The 23,280-nt window shown below is 39.1% G+C and overlaps 1 protein-coding gene across 1 annotated transcript in view; it reads left to right on the forward strand.

Moving 5' to 3' along the window:
• The window catches only part of PPIG (peptidylprolyl isomerase G), a 36,220-nt gene extending 13,182 nt beyond the window's left edge, over window positions 1-23,038 (forward strand). The window contains exons 5-13 of the mRNA XM_065412953.1: window positions 435-479; window positions 1,441-1,528; window positions 2,874-2,903; window positions 3,064-3,203; window positions 13,566-13,770; window positions 15,667-15,834; window positions 17,755-17,839; window positions 21,324-21,460; window positions 21,767-23,038. Coding sequence (XP_065269025.1) covers window positions 435-479; window positions 1,441-1,528; window positions 2,874-2,903; window positions 3,064-3,203; window positions 13,566-13,770; window positions 15,667-15,834; window positions 17,755-17,839; window positions 21,324-21,460; window positions 21,767-22,886 — 2,018 coding nt within the window. The 3' untranslated portion in view covers window positions 22,887-23,038. The remainder of the gene's footprint in view (window positions 1-434; window positions 480-1,440; window positions 1,529-2,873; window positions 2,904-3,063; window positions 3,204-13,565; window positions 13,771-15,666; window positions 15,835-17,754; window positions 17,840-21,323; window positions 21,461-21,766) is intronic.
• Window positions 23,039-23,280: the final 242 nt, after the last annotated feature.

Raw genomic sequence — 23,280 nt, forward strand, 5'->3', positions numbered from 1 at the left:
GTGTGTGTTCTTCGAGTAAGGTGTGCTGAATAGGGCCTTCAAATAAGAACATTTTTATAAATAGCTTTTGGTTCCATTATCTTTATAGCTTGGAGTGGTCTCTCAGTGGAAATTTTTAGTGTAATGCAGTGTAAAGCATTGTATTTCCCAGTAGTAGTCCTAGCTTGATCTAGAGATATGTGAGACAGTGCAGAATAAATGGAAAAGCAATAACCTGCATTTTCTCAGTCCCATTCTACTTAAGCAGACTGTCAAGATGTAGCTTCCTATTTGACTGTTCTTGAAGATATTTTTACTTGGATGCAATAATTGAAATATCTTTTATATTATGATACTTTCTTTAGGAGTCATTAGGCACATCTTGAACTTTTAATGATTTATACTTTGACTAAATTTATTTGTAATACAATGTGTTGGGGTTTTTTTCTTTCAAGGAAATGGGAGAGGAGGAGAATCCATTTATGGTGGTTTTTTTGAAGGTAAAGTTTTCTTTATCAAGCCAATCTATATATCTTTTCAAATGTTCTGTCTTATAAATATTAAACTTGTAATCCATGGTCTTGCTCCTACAATCATCTGGGGTCTGTGCATACCAAATCTGAGTCCCATTGGGTTTATTTGGGTTCTGCATGGGCGCGGTGGTCTTTGCTAGCTGATCTGATGGCAGTATGAAGGCCGTAAAGATGTATTTTGTTTACTTCACAATTTTGTTCAGAAAATGTTCGTGTCTAAATGAGGCTCAAGCTAGTCTGATTCAAATTTGTCAACTTTATCAGACTTACATTTGTGCATATCTGATTCTAAACTTGCTATCATGATTAATTTTGTGACTTCCGTATCCAACTTGATCATCTTAAGTAAATTAATTTTTCTAACAGCAAGCACTATGTAAACTCATCCTGGTATCTGAAAGTAAAGCTGCTTGACACCAAATTGGATCACCACCATTAATAAAAATTCTTCATCAAAACATAGTTAAAAATTATATTGATGATGCATGAGCTAGAAAAAACCCCAACATTTTGGTCTTCCAAAGATTGTATGCATCTGCATGTGCCAACAAGAGTGAAAAATAGCGAAGGCCTGCTCTTACTATACTCAGATGTTGCATGAGTATATACAGGAAGTACATCTGTTGAGTAAGAGTTTCATTTTTACATTCACTCTTCATACCATAACTACAATTTAATAGGCAGGTGAAAATAAGAAAGTACGTTTATTTTTCTCCTTTTTAAATTCCAGGCATTAGAATGTGAAGCATAATGTATCCCAAGAACATGACATAATATACTTTATTTTGAAGCTAATTTTTTTAATGCTCTTTACTGCAGTGATAAATTTATCTGGGTTAGCTGAGGGGAAAAATAGATAAATGCCATTTAACTAATAGAACAAAGTAAATATTTGGTATTTTAAAGCAATCAAAAACACTTTCTCTAGATGAAAGCTTTGCTGTAAAGCACAACAAAGAATTTCTTCTGTCAATGGCCAACAGAGGGAAAGATACAAACGGTTCACAGTTCTTTATGTAAGTATTGTATTATTCTGATATGCATGTTACTTACAACATTAAAGTTGTAGTAATCATTTAATTGTTAAATGGAAAAAGGTTTAGTTTTTTTTTTTTTTTTTATCAAATGTGAACTGATTTTCCAGATATGAAGCTCCGTGCAAAACAGCTGCTTCCTAAAAATGCTTATCTTGGAGATAAACTTGATCATTTTTAGCACTCCTTATTGTTTTGGATGAGTGCTTCTCTTATACATAGAAAACAATTTCATTACTTGCTTCTAACTTTGGCAAGTAATGCAAAGCTAATTGATATTCTCAGCAGACTTTTCTCAATTTTGTGTAAAATGTCTTGTCTGCTTAGACTCTTGGATGGGAAAAGCTCTGGGGATTATGGTGTGTGTGTGTGTGTGTGTGTGTGTGTGTGTGTGAGAAGTTGTGGTTTTTGGAAAACATTCTAAGAGCAATCTCATTTTAAAGGAAAAAATAACCACATAGCTAAATTTATCACCACATATAATAAATCTAAGACTGAATTTATCACAATATATCTACAACAGAGAGATTCCTTTGAATAAGACTTATCTACAGAAAACATTCTCTCTTGAAATTGATCCCGTTACCTATAATTGATAAAGATCTTTCCTTTAATTAATGTGATGAGTTACATGCATCATCTACAAGTAGACAGTTATTTTTGGGTTGCTGACCGACCTTTAGCCTCTTTCAGCCCAGCTTCTGATTTCTCTTATAACTGATACTTGCATGCCATGGGATGTCCAGCCCTGGCCTGTGTGGAAGCTTGTGTGAATCACATGCATTGTCTGTAGGTATAAAGCTCTTCTTGAAGACTCTGTAAGTCAGTTCTAGAGCTACATCAAATGTCATGAAGCAGGTGCCCAGCTGTTTTTCTTTTCTGACTTCTCACTGCTTCCTTTTCTAATGACTATAAGACTATTTGCAGTCTCTTCTGAGATATTCATTTTCTTTTTAAATCTCCCCTCAAGTGTTCATTAATTGAATCAATAATAGCATTTTGTGATACTGTGTATACAAGATACTATCTAAAAATTGGATTAATGCTAGAATATCTTCATTTACTTCCTTAAAAATTTTTATCAAACAAAGTAAGGATTTTAGTAGGAACCTTATGTAATGTTTCATTCAGTGATACTTAAACTATGACTACATGGCTGTTATAAATGGAACAAAACAGAATTCTTAATTTATTAGTTCATTCAAGATAATTTTTAACTTAATACATGCACTTAATTTTGTTTCAAATGCAGTTTTGTTTCCTTTGTAAAGGGTGCTAACTTTGTTTTTCTCTTTGTTTTAATTATTCCTTTTGATGGTATCAAAAGAACAACCAAGCCTACACCTCACTTAGATGGGTAAATATCTTATCTCCTTTATTTGTGTTTGTGAAGTGGACAGTGCTTTGAAAATTTTAGATGCTAAATATTTCTAATCTTTTATTGCAGTAGAAAACTTGCATTTTATCTTTTTTATATTATTTATTTATTTTTTTTAATTTATTTTTTTAAACTTCAGACTTCATGTTGTTTTTGGACAAGTCATCTCAGGACAGGAAGTTGTGAGAGAGATAGAAAACCAGAAAACAGATGCATCTAGTAAACCATATGCTGAAGTACGAATACTGAGTTGTGGAGAGTTGATTCCAAAATCCAAAGGTAAGGTTGAACTACCTATTTCTAACACATGTAAGTGTAGCTTTTTTCCTCCGTTCTTATAATAGTAAATAGAAACATGTTTGTAATGGATGGAGAGTTCATAAAGACATTAGTAATTGCCCATAGTAAACTGTGTACCTTCTAGTAACTGAAAAGCTAGTGACAGAGACATTATTAAAGAAATGTTATTTTGTTAGACATATGATTTTGTTATATAATTTATCTCAATGCTAAAAAAGAATCTCCCACATAGTCATATGATCAAGCAATCTATAGACAAAAGAAATATCAATCTCGAACAGCCTATACGAGTTGGCCCCAGCTGTTCCTCTTCAGTCTTTCTTCCTTTGTCCTGGCAGCTGGAGTGCACATTTTGGCACTCCAGCCTCTTATCTTTTGTTTCTCCTTCTAGGAACAAGGAAGAACTGCAGCTCCCCTACCCCTGGTCATTGGGGAATGAATTAATGCTTTTCTCAGTGGTTCTCAAGGTTTGGGCCTTTCTATGCTAGCCCAACCTGCTTCTGGTACTTTTCGGATAGGTACTGCATAAAGTCTCATCTGGCATATAAATATACTGATGTCAGTCTGACTTTTCTTAACACCTGCTGCTTCTATTGAGCTTGTGGTTCTGGGTATAGTCCTCATCTACAGTGCTTCAGGTGAGTAACTAGGTTAGGAAGAGCTGCAATTTGCCCTGCTGTAAGTATGCTTTGTAAGGTACTTTGAATTATAAACAGGGATATAACAGAATCTGCCTCTTTCTCTGGAAAGGATGCTCTGCTCTGCTGTGCTCTTCCAGAGCTGAACATGGTGTTGGAAGTTAGCCCCTGCTCTTCTGACAAAATAATTCAGTACAAAGACTGCTGTCATTGTGATGGAGAACCCCAGTACAGGAGCCTCAGGATGCCTGTTTGATAGGAATTTTAACAGGGACCCTCTTGCTTTCTCATTCTTAGCACCTTCCAGATGATGCCTACTCGGAAGGGTTGCAACAAGGATGTTGAAGCACAAGACAAGGATTACCCCGTTTCTTTGGCCTAAGGAAAGCAGACAAACATTCATACTTGAACTTCTTGATTTATTTCCCTCCTCTTTCATGCTATTCTTCCATCTTCTGATATGATTGGCAGAAGAATGGCTTTGGGTTATGAAGTGATCTCCTTCATTCCCAAAAATTCAGTGATAGACCGCATTATGGCTAGGGGTGTCTAGAAGTCGGACAACTTTTTCAGCTGGTTCATAAGATGTCCTGGATGTTAGGATGTCAAATTTTATTTTCCAGCAATTTCCTTGGATAGCACTTGTATTGTGACAGACATAATATTCTAACAGTGAATGGGAAGGGCTAGTAGATATATATGAATATATATAATGGGTAGAGCTTGTGGGTGAGACAATCCCTTGCATGATACGTATATCCTAGTCCACCCTATTCCCTTCATAGGACTATTCTAAAAGGTTGGAAACTGAATGACTAACAGAGGTTTTAGTTGGAACTGAACTGTCTGGTGCCTTAAGACCCTGCTTGAGGGCTTTAAAGTGGCATCGAGTAAAAGAATAAAAGAAATAAATATAAAATCTTTTTCCTTTAACTTTTCCTGAAAGAAAACAGACTTCTGGAGAGATCTGACTGTCTGATCCCACCTGTATGTCTGAGTCCTGGGCCCTCTTCTTGTGCCTCTTCGCCTGGGTACTGCTAGGAGTCTGGAGATCCTGCTTCCTGTAGCTGCTCTGATGTGCCACAGAGGGAGATTGCTGCCAGGGCCGTGGGTTGAGCCACTCAACAGACCATGAGGCACAGTACTAGATACTGGTGGCTAGCAGGAGAACATGGAGAACAAGAGGCCTTAGAGGCGCCAGGAGCGGGCAGGTGGAGGGCAGAGCTGAGTGCGGGGAGGAGTGTGGGCCCCCAGGAAGGGGCACTAATGCCGAACCAGCCTGATGAAGGTGCTACCTGGCAGACTGTGACGGAGTTCGTGGTGAGTGGAGGACTCTGCTGTTAGCAGAGAAAGGCCCTGTGCAGGCTACTGCAAGAGGAAATCTATCCCTGTTGTGGGAGATGACTGTATGGCTAAATTGGTTCGCTGAGGGCACAACCAGGACCCCGCTGATGAGCTGTGATGACCTGAGTACCTGGAGATGGGAGGAACAGGCTGTCGTCACATCAGCAAAAGGATATTGGCTCAGCTGCAGTCCAAGGCTGAGTGATGGGGCAGAAGAGACCCTTGGAGTCATGGTCAGGAAGAGGCCAGGGAATCCAGATGTGAGGACCAATACCTGGGAGGTGAGCGGAACAGAGTACTACTGGTGGTCGTGGAGGACCAGCAGCAGAGAGGCATCAAACAGTGGAGCTATGCAGTACTTTACTGCAGGAGGCAAGAGAGGGAGCATGTGCTATGAAGTGTGGCAGTTACTGGAGCAGAGTGCTTCAGGGAAACTGGCATAAAGACAAAAGAAGGGTGGGTGGGTTCCTGGAGAGAGTGACCAAAAATACCTTTGCAGTTTGATCATCATCTCATAGCAAGGGAGGCTGAACTAAAACACTTTGGGCTTAGGACTTGGTGAGGTGGCAATATCCAGGGAAGGAAGGGGGTGAATGGATTACAAGGCTGTATCTGTAAGGACTAGAAATAAAGCTGACAAATCTTGGGTTTAGTGGGGAGCTTCAGTGAGTCAGAGGGAATGGCTTGAGTTCCAGTAGGAGTACGGTTTGGGGTTGGAGGGTGTAAAGTTGGGTAAAAATAATTTGGGGGGTAGAGATTGGGTTCTCAGATACTATCAATTTGGTAAAAATAAGGGGATTGTATTTTAGGGTACTATCATGGGTGATAGAAGTACTGTGTGGAGGAGGGGAATTGTGCTTCTGCAGAGAAGTGATAAATGTGGGGTATGGGTGAAGGGAATTAAGGATTGCTTGGTTACGTGATTGTTGGGCTAATTTACTTGGACTTTGGGCATAATTGGAAGGCTGTCTCTGAGGAGTGCAGAGAGCAAAGAGCATGACGTAAGTGACAGAAGGCTAAAACAGAAGCTATAACTTGGAGTTCGATAGGTTTCTCACCAAGGTGAGGGGGATATATTACCAATCTTTTCTCCCCTTTGACACCTCAGAGAAATTAGTAATAAAGAAATCTATAACATGGGGGGAAAAGGGAAATAAATAGTAATCAATATAAATTAGATGTTAAGTATAAAAAATTGATAAAGGAAACTAAAGACAAAGGGGCAAAAATCATGGCTGGTAGGGCTAAGACGATGAGGAGTTTTTAAAAATATTAGGAACAAAAATAATCCTAGTAATGGTATAGGCCCATTACTACATGGAGATAGTGACATTGTTAATAATGGTGCAAAAGGGGCAGAAGTGTTCAATAAATATTCCTTTTCTGTATTTGGAAAGACTTGTATCACATGAGGATGATGAAGTACTTTCTAGTTCATTAGTAACTAAGGAGGATGTCCTCATTTGCTAAGGATAACTGTTTTTAAATCATCAGGACTGGATAACTTTCAGCCAATTGCAAGTGTTGGCTGAGGAGATCTTTGGCCCACTGATATTAATTGTTAATAAATCTTGGAATACCAGGGAAATTCCAGAAGTCTGGAAGAGTGCTAGTATTGTGTCACTATTCAAAAAGAGCAAGTGGTATGATCTGGATAACTATAGGTCAGTTAGTCTAACATCAGTCTCAGGCAAAACAACAGAAAAGCTGGTATAAGATTCAACTGTTAACGAATAGGAATATTAATGCCAGTGAGCATGGTTTTGTGGAAACTAGGTCTTATCAAACAAATCTGATTTAATTCTTTTACATTACAAGTTTGGTTGATAAAGGTAACTTTAGATGTAATATATGTAGACTTTTGTAAGGTATTTAATTTAGTACCGCATGATATTCTGATTAAAAAATTAGCATTATATGATGAATAAGTGGCTAACTGACATCTCAAAGTAGTTGTCAGTAGGAAATAATCATTAAATAGGAGTCTTTCTAGTGGAGTTTTGCAGAGATCAGCACTAGGCTTGATGTTCAGTATTTTCATCAATGTTCTGAAAATAAATATAAAAATTTAAATTTTGCAGATGACACAAAGATTGGTGGAATGGTTAATACAGTCATACAGAGTGATTTGGATCATGTGGTGAACTGGGCCCATTCAAACAAAATGCAGTTTAATATAGCCAAATGCAAAGTTACACAGTAGGGAATAAGGAACCTACAGAATGGGGGACTTTATCCTGGAAAGCAGATTTAGGGATCATAGGGTACAAGTGACTGAACATGAGTTCCCCGTGTGATGCTGTGGCAAAAAGGACTATTGTGATTCTTAAGATATATGAACAGGGGAGCAGTAAGTAGGGTGATGATTTTACCTCTGTATACAGCATTGGTGAGAGACACTAGAATGCTATGTCCAGTTCTGGTATCCTTTTAAAAATGTGAACGTTGGAAAAATTGGAGAAGGTGCAATACAGAAATGATTCAGGGGCTAGAGAAAATGCCTTGCAGTCAGAGACTGAGAGCACAATCTGTTTAGCTTACCAAAAAAGATGATTTGGTGGTTACTTGATTAGTGTATAAGTACCTTAATGGAAAGAAAATACTGGTACTAGTGTGCTCTTTAATCTAGTGGAGAAAGGCATAACAAGAACCAGTGACTGAATGTTGAAGCCAGACAAATTAAAATTAGAAGTTGGACATGAATCACCGTGAAGGTGATTAACCATTTGAACAAACTACTAAAGGAAGTGGTGAATTCTTCACCTCTTGATGTCTTGAACTCAAGACTTGGAAGCTTTTCTGGAAAATATGCTTTAGCCAAACACAAGTCACTGGGCTCAATACAGGAAATGTAATGGCCTATGGTATACAGGAGGTCAGACTATATGATCTGGTGGTCTTTTCTGGCCTGAGCTTTATGAATCTGAGTTAAGTCTGACTGTTGGGCCAGCTGCTGTCTCCCATTCAAGCCCAATACTCTGTGGTGTCATAAGAGTGGCTACATTTCATAAGAGGTTTGAAGTGTGGAGAGTGGACAGCTATGCCATTTGGCTATGATTTATGAAGTCTGACAAGTTCTGGACAATATGGGCTGGGGAGGAAGGGGCCTGTTTTGAACATATTTATAGGCTGAAATTTTATAAGAAAAAGAATGGAGAGAAATAACATCTGGCTGTCAGCCTAAGTCCTCTTTCTTTTATAGTAAACCCTGACAGTGAGTTCCCTGCTGCGGCCTGTAATTGACTGGGGGCAAGCTTGTCCTGGTATTCAAGAAGTCATATTTGCCATTGGACATAAATGATCATGTGTTTGCAGAAAATCCTTGCCATTCTTTATGTTCACTTTGCACAGCAATTTCACAGCGCTCCATGTTCTTCCTCTTCCACAAATATGTCAGCCATTGAAGTAAGCTTACAACAGTTGCTTGTATTCTACATTCTGCTCTGTTCAGGTAGACAGTCTACCCTGGAGAGTTCCTTACCTTCAATTCCCACTTACTTAGTAGTCAGTTTGAAGTAGCAACTTTAGTACAGATCTAAACTTGCCACAGAGTTGGAAATAAAACTGCGTCCCAAATTGGTTTTGACAAGCTCTAGACAGTATTATCACAGGAAAGGGGAACTGCAGAACTTGACTTCACCCTTTCTTTCATTCTGTACACAGACATTTCTTAATTGGGGCTTGGAGCTATCTTGTTTCAGTCAAGTTTAGATAGGAAGAAATGCAGTGATGTTTTCCAGGAGGATGTTGTCCTGAGTGGAGAGAAAGTCAAGTTCTTCGATGTTTGGGAAGAATATGAAAGTAGAGTACCTTAACTCTTTCTTAAGAGTTAGTTCAGAGCTAACTGAATAGACTGTTATCTATTGGCTGTTCAGCAGAGTATGTGGTGATGCCTCTGTTTGTGTACAGCAAAGGAAGAGTGGACATTTCATACGAGACTCCTTTTCATGGAATGCCTTTGGAAACTATTAATTTTCCATCATGTTCACTGGACAGATACACAAATTTTGTATTTGTACAACAAATAATTTACTAAGTTGACATTCTATACAAACTATAAATAAGCCTCTTAGGCAAAAGCTTGAGAAAATAGACTTTATGCCTTGTTCTTCTGTATTGCACCAACAATGAAAGCAGATGGTAGAGTAGAGGCCTCTCCATTGAAAACATTCTGCCAGCAGCTTTAGGGATGCTTAACAAGCTTGTCAGCTGACATCAATTGCCATGGTAGTGCATAACTAAAGAAATGGTCTCAGGTGGTTAAGAGCCAAACCATATATGCCTTCTAAGAGAGAACTCTTCACTTTGAATTGGGCCCAGAAGTGAATGGGAAGCTAACACAGTCTATGGAGCACTGATGTAGTGTCTGTGGCCAACCGTAGTAGGCAGTCAGGCCTTTGCAATCTATACCAGCTGAAACTTCCAAGTGAGAATATTGAGAACATTATGCTAATCCATTCTGTAGGTCACAAAGGTATGAATAATTGTGAAATTGTGTAAAACTGAAAAGTGATTACAGTTGTTTTAGGTGCGGTTGAGGAAAGACACTTTTGGCCAGTGTACCATCTGGGGCTCAAAAAAGTACCCATAAATTGCAAACCCCCTTGTTTAGGATGAACAAATTCAGGGGCAAAATACCATGCCCGTCAGCTGCTCTAGAAGCTTCTCTGCAGTGAATAGCCACCTCATTGCTGTCTGGATTCAGCTTCACCAGATTGCTGTCATCCAAGTCACTGTCTCAGCCAGGCACTGGAAAAGCAAAGAGAGCACCCAGTCTGCCTGCAATGAAAAAAATAGAGTTGCATTTCACCAGTGTACATGTAGCACCTCAATATAAATTCCTCTAGAAAGCAATTGAACCTGCAGAATTCCTCTGGAAAGCCATTGGACCAGCAAGCCAACATCACCATCTGGTATTTTCTCTGAAAGTGCAGAACTGCTTCAGTGATCTTATCCGCCCACCCAGACAGCTTTTGAAATTGTTACTTCCATCACTAGAGGGCAATCGAAGAGTCAGCCAAATATATCCAATCAGAAACTGTATTGACAGGGAACAAAGAAAATCTGAAGACTTCACATACTGTCTCATTACTGAATGCTCAATAACTTTATCCAGAAAAGGCATATTTGAGACAAGGTGGTAGTAAGTATTTAGATGAAGGGATGGTTATCAGTAGCCTAATTATTGCTCATATGAGAAACACTGGCATCTTGCCCTCCATTAGAAAGAATTAACACGCACTGCCAACAGCAAACACAGTGTCTGCCTACTTGATCTTGCTAGCCATGAGGGACATGTGTCCAACTTGCAAACAACCTGAAGTTCCCCCAGCACATCAAGAGTATGTGATGGAAGCTGGCTGAAACTCAACCAGAGATGATGTGGATGTTTCGCCTTCCAGATGTGGATCTGTCCCCACTGATTTGGTTATTCCAGTCCTGATCAGAACAGACTTTTCTGTGATAACATTAAAAAAACTTAATGTAGTGAGAAATACTAGCCTCTGATTACAGGTGATGCATCGATACTGGAGAAGTAAGTTGCCTTTGCTTCCATGACGGCCATCATACTGGATTCTATATACACTTTTTGCAGTTGATCATTGTTGGGATACAGCTACCTCCAACCCTTATGATCTGTCAGGATGGTGTAATAATAACTGGAAAGCAAATGGCGGTCCTGTCTTAGCTACTGGTTGAATAATCCACTGACTGTACAACCTTTAGGCCTAATACATGTGAAACTGAATTGGATCAGAGAGATTTGTTCTCTCTGTGTATTGCTGTCTTGCAGGTCCCCAAAATTACACCTTTTCAAAAACGAGTGTGCTGTTGGCTTGGCTTGCCCTTCAGTTTAATGGATGGGGAAAGGGGGAGTAACTGTTCTCTTTATATCCCCTCCTTTGGGTAGAAGAGGTAGTTAGCATAGATAAATGACTGGGCAGGAGACTATAGATGTGAATATCTGAATCGTATTAATTTCTTCTTCCATTTTTATAGGGTTATCGCCTCTTTTATAAAAAAAAAAAAAAAAAAAAAAAACCAGCCCAGCTTGAGGGCTGAACATGACAACCCCTGCTCTGGCCACTTATATCTGTGACTATGATCATGGAACTCAATTTCTGACTTAGTCAAAAGACAGACATTTTATTAATGACAGCTGAGTGGTTTGACGGACCTAAAGTTGTTAATAATTTCCAGAATGAATACACTGCTCCCTGAATTAGCAGTTTATACCTCTCTAAGGGGGATTTCCAGGTATACACTATTCAAGAGAAGCTCTTCACCTCCTCTAGCTCTGTACATAGAGGTCAGTCCTCTCCTTCTGACCACTGTCTAGTGGTTCTACTTGAAATATGGAATTAACTGAGTTCCCATTTCATTTTCAAAATAACTAGTATATAACTTCCAGTACATGGATTGAGTTAAAAGGTTGAACACAGTAAACCCACTCATTGTTCTTAAGTTCTCTGAATACACAAAAGCTTCATGTTGTCTGGGGCTGCCAACAGAGATCTCTGCTGGAGTGGAGACAAATTAGAGGGTTGGGCCAAAAAAAACCTGATGAGGTTCAACAAGGACAAGTGCAGAGTCCTGCACTTAGGACGGAAGAATCCCATGCACTGCTACAGACTAGGGACCGAATGGCTGGGTAGCAGTTCTGCAGAAAAGGACCTAGGGGTCACAGTGGACGAGAAGCTGGATATGAGTCAACAGTGTGCTCTTGTTGCCAAGAAGGCTAACGGCATTTTGGGCTGTATAAGTAGGGGCATTGCCAGCAGATCGAGGAACGTGATCGTTCCCCTTTATTCGACATTGGTGAGGCCTCATCTGGAATACTGTGTCCAGTTTTGGGCCCCACACTACAAGAAGGATGTGGAAAAATTGGAAAGAGTCCAGCGGAGGACAACAAAAATGATTAGGGGGCTGGAGCACATGACTTATGAGGAGAGGCTGAGGGAACTGGGATTGTTTAGTGTCCAGAAGAGAAGAATGAGGGGGGATTTGATAGCTGCTTTCAACTACCTGAGGGGGGGTTCCAAAGAGGATGGAGCTCGGCTGTTCTCAGTGGTGGCAGATGACAGAACAAGGAGCAATGGTCTCAAGTTGCAGTGGGGGAGGTCTAGGTTGGATATTAGGAAAAACTTTTTCACTAGGAGGGTGGTGAAGCACTGGAATGCGTTACCTAGGGAGGTGGTGGAGTCTCCTTCTTTGGAGGTTTTTAAGGCCCGGCTTGACAAAGCCCTGGCTGGGATGATTTAGTTGGGAATTGGTCCTGCTTTGAGCAGGGGGTTGGACTAGATGACCTCCTGAGGTCCCTTCCAACCCTGATATTCTATGATTCTATGATTCTCTGCAACTTCACTTCTGCAGAATTAAGGAGCTTCACAAGAAAGAAGTTGGTTGTCAGCCTTCAGTTATTTGGAGCTGTTGAGGGGCTCGCTTCTGTTGAACTGTGGCGCTCCAGTCGTTTCAACCTCCATGGGTTTGTAAATCTGCAGTGAAGAAAATTGAGGCTATATTTTATGGAATTGTGGCCATTTTCTGAAGAACAGCTACTCCAGCATATTAGCTCAATATTCTTTTTATAACCAGATTTTATTCCACCGCAGCTAGGTATGGATTACGCCTCTCTGCACTATCAAAGCCCCTGTGCTCGACTCACCTCGGTGGCTTCTTTTGGTGCTCTTTCTCATGGTTTCTTCCATAGGAGGCAATGTTTTAGTTTGCAGCTTCAGAGGGGATTCACTGAGTTGGTGTACATCCCAACCATGCCTTCTTCCGAGGTAGCAGCATCCACTTTCCAGCTGTACTGACTTCCTGTGCCCACATTTTTGTGCTCCTGCCTCCCCCTTTGCAAACAACCCTGCCTTAGAAGGAAGTTTGAGGCTGCTTTTTGCCACTATAACTTGTACCAAGCAGACATTCCATTTTCTGTACAGGTATGCCAGCTGAAATCAGCATAAACCAGTAGTGAAACTGATTCATTAACTTCTAGCTCCCAATAACTGTTTAAGTAGACGAACATGATCCCAGCTGGGAGTCCTATTCAAATTTAAAATCCTTATTTGACTCTGAAGTCTGTTTTTGAGTTCAAAGTTGGTAATAAAATTTTCCTTTGTAATTAAAATAAATGGACTATTATGTATTTTTAAAATTTCTCCATTATTTGTATGACAAAAATATTTCCCCCCCAATCTTTATTATGTATTTACCATAATGACTTTAGTTACAAGATAAAGTATTGTGTCAGAATTATTTAGGAAGTTCGGGAGATATTAGATAGAATTGTCTATTCTGAGCTTTCAATGGAACTGTTTGACATCTAAATGTATGTCTTTGTAACTTTGATTTATAGCCAAGAAAGAAGAGAGAAAAAGACACAAGTCCTCCTCCTCATCCAGTGATTCAGAAAGTTCAAGTGATTCAAAATCTTCCTCTGATTCATCATCTGATTCTGAAAGTGCTTCTGAAGAGAAACCTAAGAAGAGAAAAAAGAAACACAAGAAAAATTCTAGAAAACATAAGAAGGAAAAGAAAAAGAGAAAGAAAAGTAAGAAAAGGTAGGATTATTTTGCTATTCTAAAAGACTTTTGGAACCAGTCCATATTACTTTTGGTTAAAAATTTAAATGTAAAACTTAATATATGTTAGTACATATGCTGTAGAAAAATAAATGTTTTCAGCTAGCTACTTTCTTGTTTTGGTGTTGATGTAGGAAATTTCTGTGAATAAGATCATTTCAATTTTTGCACATATAATTCAATTCTTTGGTACATGCCTGTTTGAACTAGCACCAGTTAGGTCTGTGAGGATTGCAGGATCTTTGATTATGTTTTGTTTTGTTTTTGTAAACGACTTCAGTTTTCCTGCTTTAGTACTATACATTATTGCCACTTTATGTAACAAGAGCCACTTGTGTAGTTTGGATTGAGATTTTCATGTGTTGATTTGTAAAATTGCACATTGTAAAGTTAATGCCTTGACTCATTTTTATATTCATGAACTTGAATTAATTTATACACAGTGAGACTTTTATAATGTATGAGGAGAATACAGGTCTAAAACGAACAAAATTAAAGCTCAGACATATTAACACCTTAATTTACTGATGTGTAACTTGTAATAACTTCTCAAAAATCAGGTGCCAAAGTTAAACCTGTCTGGTGCTTTTGAAAATTTTGCCCAAGCACACCAAAGTCTCCTTAAAAGGCAATGTAACGTTAGGCTCCTAAGTCACTTGGCTGCTTCTGAAAATGTTACCCCCAGTTTACTACAGTATTCCCATGCAAAAATCTGACTTAGAGGTAAAGTTGTTGTACAAGTGTGTTTTCTTTCAGCGCAACCACTAAGAATCAAGGAAATCATCTGTTACAGCAGTACTATTCTTCAGACCAGCCTCAGCTTCATGTATCTTACCATCTAAACACACTCAACTTTCTCATGCTCCCTTTAGATTCTGACAAATAATCATACAATTCCTCGCAGTTTTACATTCAAACACACAATCTGAACGTGACCCTTTTTATATAAATTTTCCAAACTCTGTTTCTTCTAAAGTAGAGTTGGCCAAAACTTTCAATTTGTGAGAAATTTTGGTATTTGGAAATTTGATTTCATTCAAAGTCAGGCAGCCCATGGAGTCAGCTGGCCCAGGAGTCTGGAAGCCTTGGGGTTCCCAGCCCAGGGCAACCTGCATTGTGTGCCTGCCCTAGAGTCACAGACTCTGGAAGCCCATACCAGGACCTCCAGGTTCCCGTCTCTGTGGCAGGGACCCTGGAAGGCCTATGAACCAAGGTTCTCAGGGTTTTCATGCTTGTGGCTGCGGAGCTAGGAGCTGGACTCCTGGGGCTTCCATGCTCCCAGCTCCATAGAAGGGAGCCTGGAAGCCCTGGCATGGCAGGGCTGCGCTCAGAGCTACAGACCATGGACGCTCAGGCTCCCCAGAAAATTTACAACCAGCTCTAATGTAAAGATACAATATAAGTATATTCAGCAATGCACTGTATGTATTAAAAAATCATTGGTTAAAATTCTTTTATAATGTCAGTTAGGAATACATACATAATATACATCTCTGAGTGAAGACCTCATGGGAGCAAAATGGCTGCTGTTTTTGAAGCCTTAGCCTTTGTTTTATATATGTAAATACTTTCAAATATCTGTAAGTGCTTGGGTTGATAACTTTCAGATTTTTGTGCCTTAGCTAGATTTCTTTTTTATTATTATTACAAAGACCATTAAGTATAACCTGCAGAACTCAGACCTTTTCTAAATTGCTCTGATGACCAAGTAAATAATTCCTCTCTTTTTTTTCTATGTGTATCTTCAGTTGACAAAGCTTCTAAAGTACTTAAGTATAAACAGGTTGAGAGGCCTTTCCTAGAAAGCCCAAATCTAAAGTACACAAATATTTAAAACTGAAGCATTGATAGCTTTTTGTTTGTGTATAAATAAAGCTCATCCAGTGAAAGTGAAGATGAAAACCCTGAAGCACAGCCATTGTCTACTGTCCGTCCTGAGGAGATCCCTCCTGTACCAGAAAACAGGTTCCTCATGAGAAAAAGTCCTCCTAAAATAGATGAAAAAGAAAAAGAACGGAAGAGCAGGGAGAAGGAAAGAGAGAGGTAAGCTTACATGTGTTTGAGTGGAACTGCACACTGACAATGGTGTGATCAAGTCAGTACTTTTAGATTCATAGGCGAAGTCCAGGTTTCCCATGTGGTGTTTAACCACTGGCACATTATGAGCAGTGGCACTTCAGATTTCATAAAATGTGCTTGTTTGTAAGGGTGAGTAGTGTGGATATTACAGTGATACATTTTAAGGGAATTTTACAAGGAAAATAATGTAAGAAGGAATGGAGAAAAAATTTAAGCACTGACGTACAAATACAGTTTCCACTTGAGATTGCTGGCTCTGGGGACTTACAAACAGTATATGGAGCCTTTCACTTCAAGGGTAGATCACTGCTTTAGTATCAAGGGTTGTATGCAGAATAGTTGTAGCCGTGTTGGTCCCAGGAAATTAGAGAGGCAAGGTGGGTGAGGTAATATCTTTTATTGGACCAACTTCTCTTAGTGAGAGAGAGAAGCTTTTGTGCCACACACAGTTCTTGAGACCTTTCCCAGATCTGAAGGAGAGCTCTGTATGGCCCCATGCTTCTCACTCCACCAGAAGTTGGTCCAGTAAAAGATATTACCTCACACGCCTTGACTCATTAGTATCAAGTGGAAATTCAGCACCATATTACAGTTTAGTGGCTCATATGAAATACACCACTACCTCGATATAACGCGACCTGATATAACACGAATTCGGATATAACGCGGTAAAACAGTGCTCCGGGGGGGGGGGGAAGGCCTGTGCACTCCGGTGGATCAGAGCAAGTTCAATATAACGCGGTTTCACCTATAACGTGGTAAGATTTTTTTGGCTCCCAAGGACAGCGTTATATCGAGGTAGAGGTGTATTATGTTTCTCAATTCAGTTTTTGATGAACTACCTTAAATTGGACACTGATTCTTTGTGCCATACCATATCAGACCAATAGTTAATATTTTCTAGTATCTTATTACTGACTATAGCCAGTACAGAAATTTCTGAGACAAGTGCAAGAAACATTATAATGGATAGTTATGAAATAAACTGTCCATATAGGAAATGTAGTCCTGACCACATGCAGTTAGTGGTTTACTTTACAGAGATTTATATTCCCTGTACTAGACAAGATAAAAAGTATATCTGTTGTTCTTGATATATGTGTATGATTCTCTTACTGTGCTCTTGTCCTCAATATTATCTTGTGGGAGGGAATTCCATTGGACCAGGCAGATGAATCTCAGCCTTATAAGTTCTCTCTCCAGATCAAGATTGGAGCACACTGGTCAGTTAGTGTAGTCAGTCTTGTACAGCACTAGCCATGATGGTACAATACCTATCCTGAGGCTAAACAGAGTTGTTCGCTCCTTATGGCTGTCCCTGGAACATTTCACAAGCTGTAATTCCACTGCAAATTATTATTTATTTTTTGCAGCACCTGAAAGAGTGCTTAGACACCTCGGAGAAACATTTAAAGAGACCAGGTTCCTATCCTTAAGAACTTAGATGGAACAAATTTAGGCAGAAGGATGAACGATAGGAATGAGGAAGGGCCAGGCTTATATTATGATGAGGCAGTGACTTGGTTTTGGCATGTACATGTATTGAGATGTTCCTATACCAAGTTTTTTCCAAAAATATGTAAGGGAACACTTCTTCTCCCATCTGCCCCTAAAAGGATTTTTTTAAACGTTGTATGCCTTTTTTATACTATGAATAGGATGATAATATTTAAAGTAGTGAAGTGATGACCATTAGTTGTTATGTGAACTGGCTGGAGAGTGAAAATTATTCTTTATTTTCATTTGGGCTGATATTCTTTTAATTTGCAAAAGAACCAATCCAAAATAGTAGTGGAGTCTGTCTAAATGATCTTTTCCTGTCTTTCTCCCTCCACAATTTTTAAAACAATGTAATAGACAGCATCAGTTCTCTTCATTTTTTAGTAATCCATCAAATTCCCAGTCGTCATACCAGAGAAGGCTTTTAGTGACCAGATCTGGAAGGAAAATAAAAGGAAGAGGACCAAGGGTAAGTGTAAACAAAGAAACAAAAACAAACAAACAAAACCAACCTTGGTATATGGTGATCATTTGCACTTTTATAGCACATATCATCTGAGGATCTCAAAGCAATTTCACATCCCTCTTGGGAGAGAGGAAGGGCAGTATTATGCCCATTTTACAGATTGGCAGAGTAAGGCATTGAAGTTAAGTGATTTGATCATATAATGAGACAGTAATCGGGTTGGGTATAGAACCCAGCAGTTCTGACTCCACTCCTCCTGGTCTGTGCATTAGCCAGTATTGCTCACTAAATACATGTAAAAGAAAATTGATTTTTATAGTTGAAGTTTTTAAATGAAAACTACATCTGTTTTGCTTACTCAAATTACTTTAAAGTTCAAAAGCACGAGTTGTTAATCATTTGGAATAAACTGTAAAATCTTAAATACCACTGGCAAAATCTGAGTTTACCAGTGGTCCCATGAAAAAGTAACATTAATTTGTCATGCTCAGTGTTGGAGTTTGGTGGAAGAGATTGGTAAGCATTTTCCATATTGCTTTAATATTGGTTTGAGAAATAGTGTTTAATTGTAATAGGTCCCCTACTCTGAATTTCATACCTGGATGCATGACAGGTAAAATTGTGTGTAGCTCAAAGCTCTGAGTTGTTGAGCCACCAACTGCTAGGAAGTGCATGCCTTCCTGCCTGATTATTCCAGTGTCCAGCAACTCCACTCCTCTGCTCATTTGGAAAAATCTACTTTTGATATATATAAAAGTAGCAAAGCCCAGACAATCTCCAGCTCTGAGGGAAAAGTGAGTGATAAGAAGATTATCTGTATAAATCTTCAGAAAAACAGTAAGCCGTTTTCTTCAAAGGATCCAGTGTACAACAAAATTCCCCTTTATAGAGAACAGAAAACTCTAGGAATGTATCTGGAACGATTTTTAATATTAAAGGGAAAAAAAAAAAAAAGGGTTACTGACCGGCACCAGCAGAAAACATGGCTCAGAAAAACAACCTACTTCCATCAAGTGCTGACATGTCAGGTGCCAGAGGTTTGAGATTCAGAATAGGAATCTGTAATAACAATAATCCTAAATAACAAAATTCCAAGTAAATTATTTTCTCATGATTAAATTTTAATAAAGTTCACTGAAGTTAGATTGTTATATCAGGTGGGGGGGGGGGGGGGTTCTGTTGTACTCTATGCTGTGACAATGAGGCAGCATCTATACTAGGGGAAATGCAGAAAAAACATTCCCACTGATACTAATCCTAGATCCTGGATTTGTGGGAGCTTGAATGTAGATTCAGCATCAATGGCTGAATCCATTTTTATCATCATTTCAGCTGAAAGCAAGCCTAATTGAAATGATGGTAAAAAGCAGGCCAGAACCTGAGACCTTATCCATTTAGTGGTATGTTGGGGTGGCTTCTGAGACCTTATCCACTCAGTAGCCCCCGAGACCCTATCCACTTGGGTCCCATGAACTCAGCTCAACTCTGAACTCTTCACTGAGGTTTCTTTATTGGCATACAATCAAACTACACTTGAATTTATCAGGCTCAAGTGTAGGGGATGGGTACAGGGCATACCACACATCCAAAGTTCACAGCAAACTTCTTCTTTTATGTACATTTACACATTACATTGTGTTTTCTATATGTTGCATCCATGCATTTTGGGATTGGTTTAGTCACTTTGTAGGAACCAATCCCTGTACAGCATGCTCTGCTCATGCATGACTTACTCTTTACCTCATCTTATGTTCCAGGCTTATCTTGGCCATTGTAAACGGTTTCCTGAGTGTTGCCCTTTATCTTTGCTAGTACAAACATTCTGTCTCTTAGCCTACTGACCCATTTACCTATCTTAGCTAGTACAAACATTCTGTTTCCAGCCTGCTGATCCATTCACCTCCCTAATTCTGTCTTTCAAGAAATGAGGCCTCACCCATGTCCAGTTACTCATGTCAAGCCTGGCCTACAATGATGAACATTTGCAATAACCCTTAAATTTTAAAGCTAATGGTAAAGTTTTTGTAAACTATTGCTCTAGTGATGCTTTGCAAAATGTTACGGGGAGTTTTCATTGCAGGACAAGGGTGAGCAGTATTCATCCTGATGAAAAAAGTTCTTTAAACTTGATTTAATATCTAAAAGATTTTCAGGTTCAAGCCCAACAATTCTCTTTCAAAGAATAATAATACCTGGCTCTTACATAAAACTCATTTAAGGTCTTTTGGAATTTCTGAGACTGCAGTGTGGATATTTGATCAACCATTTGGGGTATCTATTTTAACTGAATATAAAATGTAAGTGTATTATTTTTGTATTTCTATAGTGCCTAGGAGCCCTAGTCATTCAGTACATAATTTTCAAGTGCTTGTGTGTTCGTTTGTTTCCAAATATGGCTCAGATTGCATTCCTTCCAGAACTCTCTATATGCTGAGTATATATTTGAAAATAAAGCCACTTTTGAGTTACTTGAATGCAGTAAACCAGATTAGACATTTTTAATAAAAAATGCCCCCCAAACCCCTCCCTTCCTCTCTCCACGCCCTGCACTCTCAACTCCAAAAAAGCATTTTGCTCAAACTTGCAAAGAAAGCTGCTTCTTGGCCCAGAGAGTAAGCACAAGAAATATATGGGGGGAAATATATATATTTTGAGGAAGCTATTAGTGAGTGAAAATGGGGATTTAAAATGATATGGTTCTTTAACCTTTTATGTTCGTGAGAGACCTTAATAAAGTGCTGGAAGGCTGAATTGATTTTCAGGAGGGAAATATTCTAGTTTACAAAGAGTGGTAGATTTGAACCAAGATACTTTGCACATCAGAATTCAATAGCACAATGCAACAAAAAATGTGGTTATGAGACCGCTTTGCAAGTTTTTATATTTCTTCACTAACTGTTTTTTTCAGATAATGTTATACAGGTGTTAACCTTTAGTTTCAGTGCTTTTACTATGAAGTTTGACTGCAGTCCAGAGGTGAGATTCTCCCCTACTTGCTGGTAATGGGACCGGAGCAATGTAAAGTGGCTCTAAAAGCCCTGGATCCAGTCAAGGGAGAGTAACTGAGGAAGACAGCTGCAGACTATCTTCTGAGGATTCCCCCCACCCTAAACCCTAGTAGTGGGGATGGGAGGGGCATGTCAGATATAGGAGAATCCTGTAGCCTGAGACAGCTATGTGAATTGTCAGTTACTATAAGTTGTGGAGCAGTCCATTGGCAGACTGTGGGAGGAATGTTGTAAATTATACCAGCTCTCAGAATTGATTTATGCTAGCAACCAGTCTGGTCTCCAGAGCAGCCCAGAATGTAGGTGACGTAAAGATGACATAAATCCACTGTTGCCTCTTTTTCTGCTGGGCTGAGTTCTGTGCTGCATTTCTGGTAGGTGCAACTCAGAATCTCACCCCAAATGTATGACACATCTTGCCTACTGTGGAATGTTAAATTCTGTTATATCTAACAGTCTTTCTTTTTTGCCTTCTCAAGCGCTATCGGACGCCTTCCAGATCCAGATCAAGGGATCGCTTCAGACGCAGTGAGACTCCTCCACATTGGAGGCAGGAAATGCAAAGAGCTCAAAGAATGAGAGTTTCCAGTGGAGAAAGATGGATAAAGGGAGATAAGTAAGACACTGCTTTTTCCTATATACATTGGAATTTCTGTCTAGAATACAGTGGTGCCTATTTTCTCATCTGTTGTATCACAGCGAATTTTTTTTATTCTCAGAATACGTGATTTTGGCGTAGTTATCTCGTTGCTATCTTTGCTCTATCCCTTTTAAAGCACCCCTCTTTATGGTTATGGTAACTGTGTAGCCATTAATGTAGATGTCATAATACAAATTAAACTTCATGCAATGATTAACAGTTTCAGTAGTGAAGTTATTTTTGTTCAAAAGATTTAAAAATAAATATTTTTCTTTCTCCAAGGGGTGAAGTAAATGAAAACAAGAAAGATGCTCAAAAAAGCCCTGGGAGAGGAAAGGAGAGAAAAGTATCAGACCACAGACAAGTCTCTGAGAGCCCAAACAGAAGAGGGGAAAAGGAGAAGAAGACAAAAGACCACAAATCCAGTAGTAAAGACAGGGAGACAAGGAGGAATTCAGAAAAAGACGATAAGCATAATAAAAGCAAGGCCAAGAAAAGAGCTAAATCTAAAAGCCGGAGCAAAAGCAAAGAGAAATCAAAGAGCAGAGAAAGAGACACTAAGCACAACAGACATGAAGAAAAGAGAGTGAGATCAAGAAGCAAAGAGAGGGATCATGAGAGAGGTAAAGACAAGCACCATGATTCTAGAGGGAGAGATAAAGAAAGGAGCAGAAGTAAGGAGAGGTGTAAAAGTGCAGGATCAAAAAGTAATGAACAAGATCACAGTAAAAGCAAAGACAGGGAGAAACATGCAAAATCGAGGAGCAAAGAACGTGAGCAGACTAAAGGAAAACATAGTTCCAATAGTAAAGCAAGAGAACGAAGCAGAAGCAGAGACAAAGGGAAGAGAGCCAGATCTAGAAGTAAAGACAGAGACCGGAGTAGAAGTAAAGAGCATTCAAAAAATGAAGATAAAGAAGCAAAAAGAAAAGGAAGATCAAGAAGTAGAGAGAGAAAAGGCACACCAGAAAAATCTAAAGGAAAAGAGAATAGGAGGAGGAGAGACTCAAGGAGCCGTGAAAGAGAAGAAAGTCAAAGCAGAAACAAAGAGAAGTATCCTAACAGAGAAAGTAGAAGTTCACATAAGAAAAATGACTCTGAAAGCCAAAGGAAGAAGCGTTCAAAAAGCCGTGAAAGTAGTAGCCCTGAGACCAATAAAGATAAAAAGGCTAGTAGAGATCAGGATAAAAGTCCAGACTCAAAGAGAAGACAAAGCAGTAAGGATAGAGAATTAAAAAAATCATCTACACACAGGAGTAGGGAAAAAGAGAAGACTAGATCCTCACTAGAAAAAGAAATTAACCAAAAATCAAAGAGTCAGGAAAGAGACCATGCCCATCGTAAGGATAAAAAGTCTGATCACGAATCAAGTCCTGGAACAGATGAAGACAGACGTGGATGAGCTATGGACTTGTTGTTTCCATTCTGTCTCAAAGTTTGAGACATTTTGGGGAACACCTTTTTTTTTAATGTGGACTTCAGTTTGGTCTTTTGATAATCTAAAACCTGGATCATTTGTACTGCTAAAGTTTTAATAAACTTGAAATGAGAAACATTTCATGTGTAATACAGTGTGCTGTGTTTTAACTATTTCATTGCTCGTGTATCCTTTGTGTGTGTTGACAGCCAGGGGAATACCTTCTGTGTTGCTTATACATTTTTAATTTATAAACTTGGTTGGCCCATTGCAAACATATGACTGTCTGTAAAGAGGCTTTTTTTGGTTGGGGGCAGGGAGAAGCTTCAAATATATGAAATGTCTTTTGAAGCTAGTAGAACTCTGCAAAGCTGTGTCT

This window comes from Emys orbicularis, chromosome 11 (genome assembly GCF_028017835.1).
Source record: "Emys orbicularis isolate rEmyOrb1 chromosome 11, rEmyOrb1.hap1, whole genome shotgun sequence".
Taxonomy (NCBI): Eukaryota; Metazoa; Chordata; order Testudines; family Emydidae; genus Emys; species Emys orbicularis.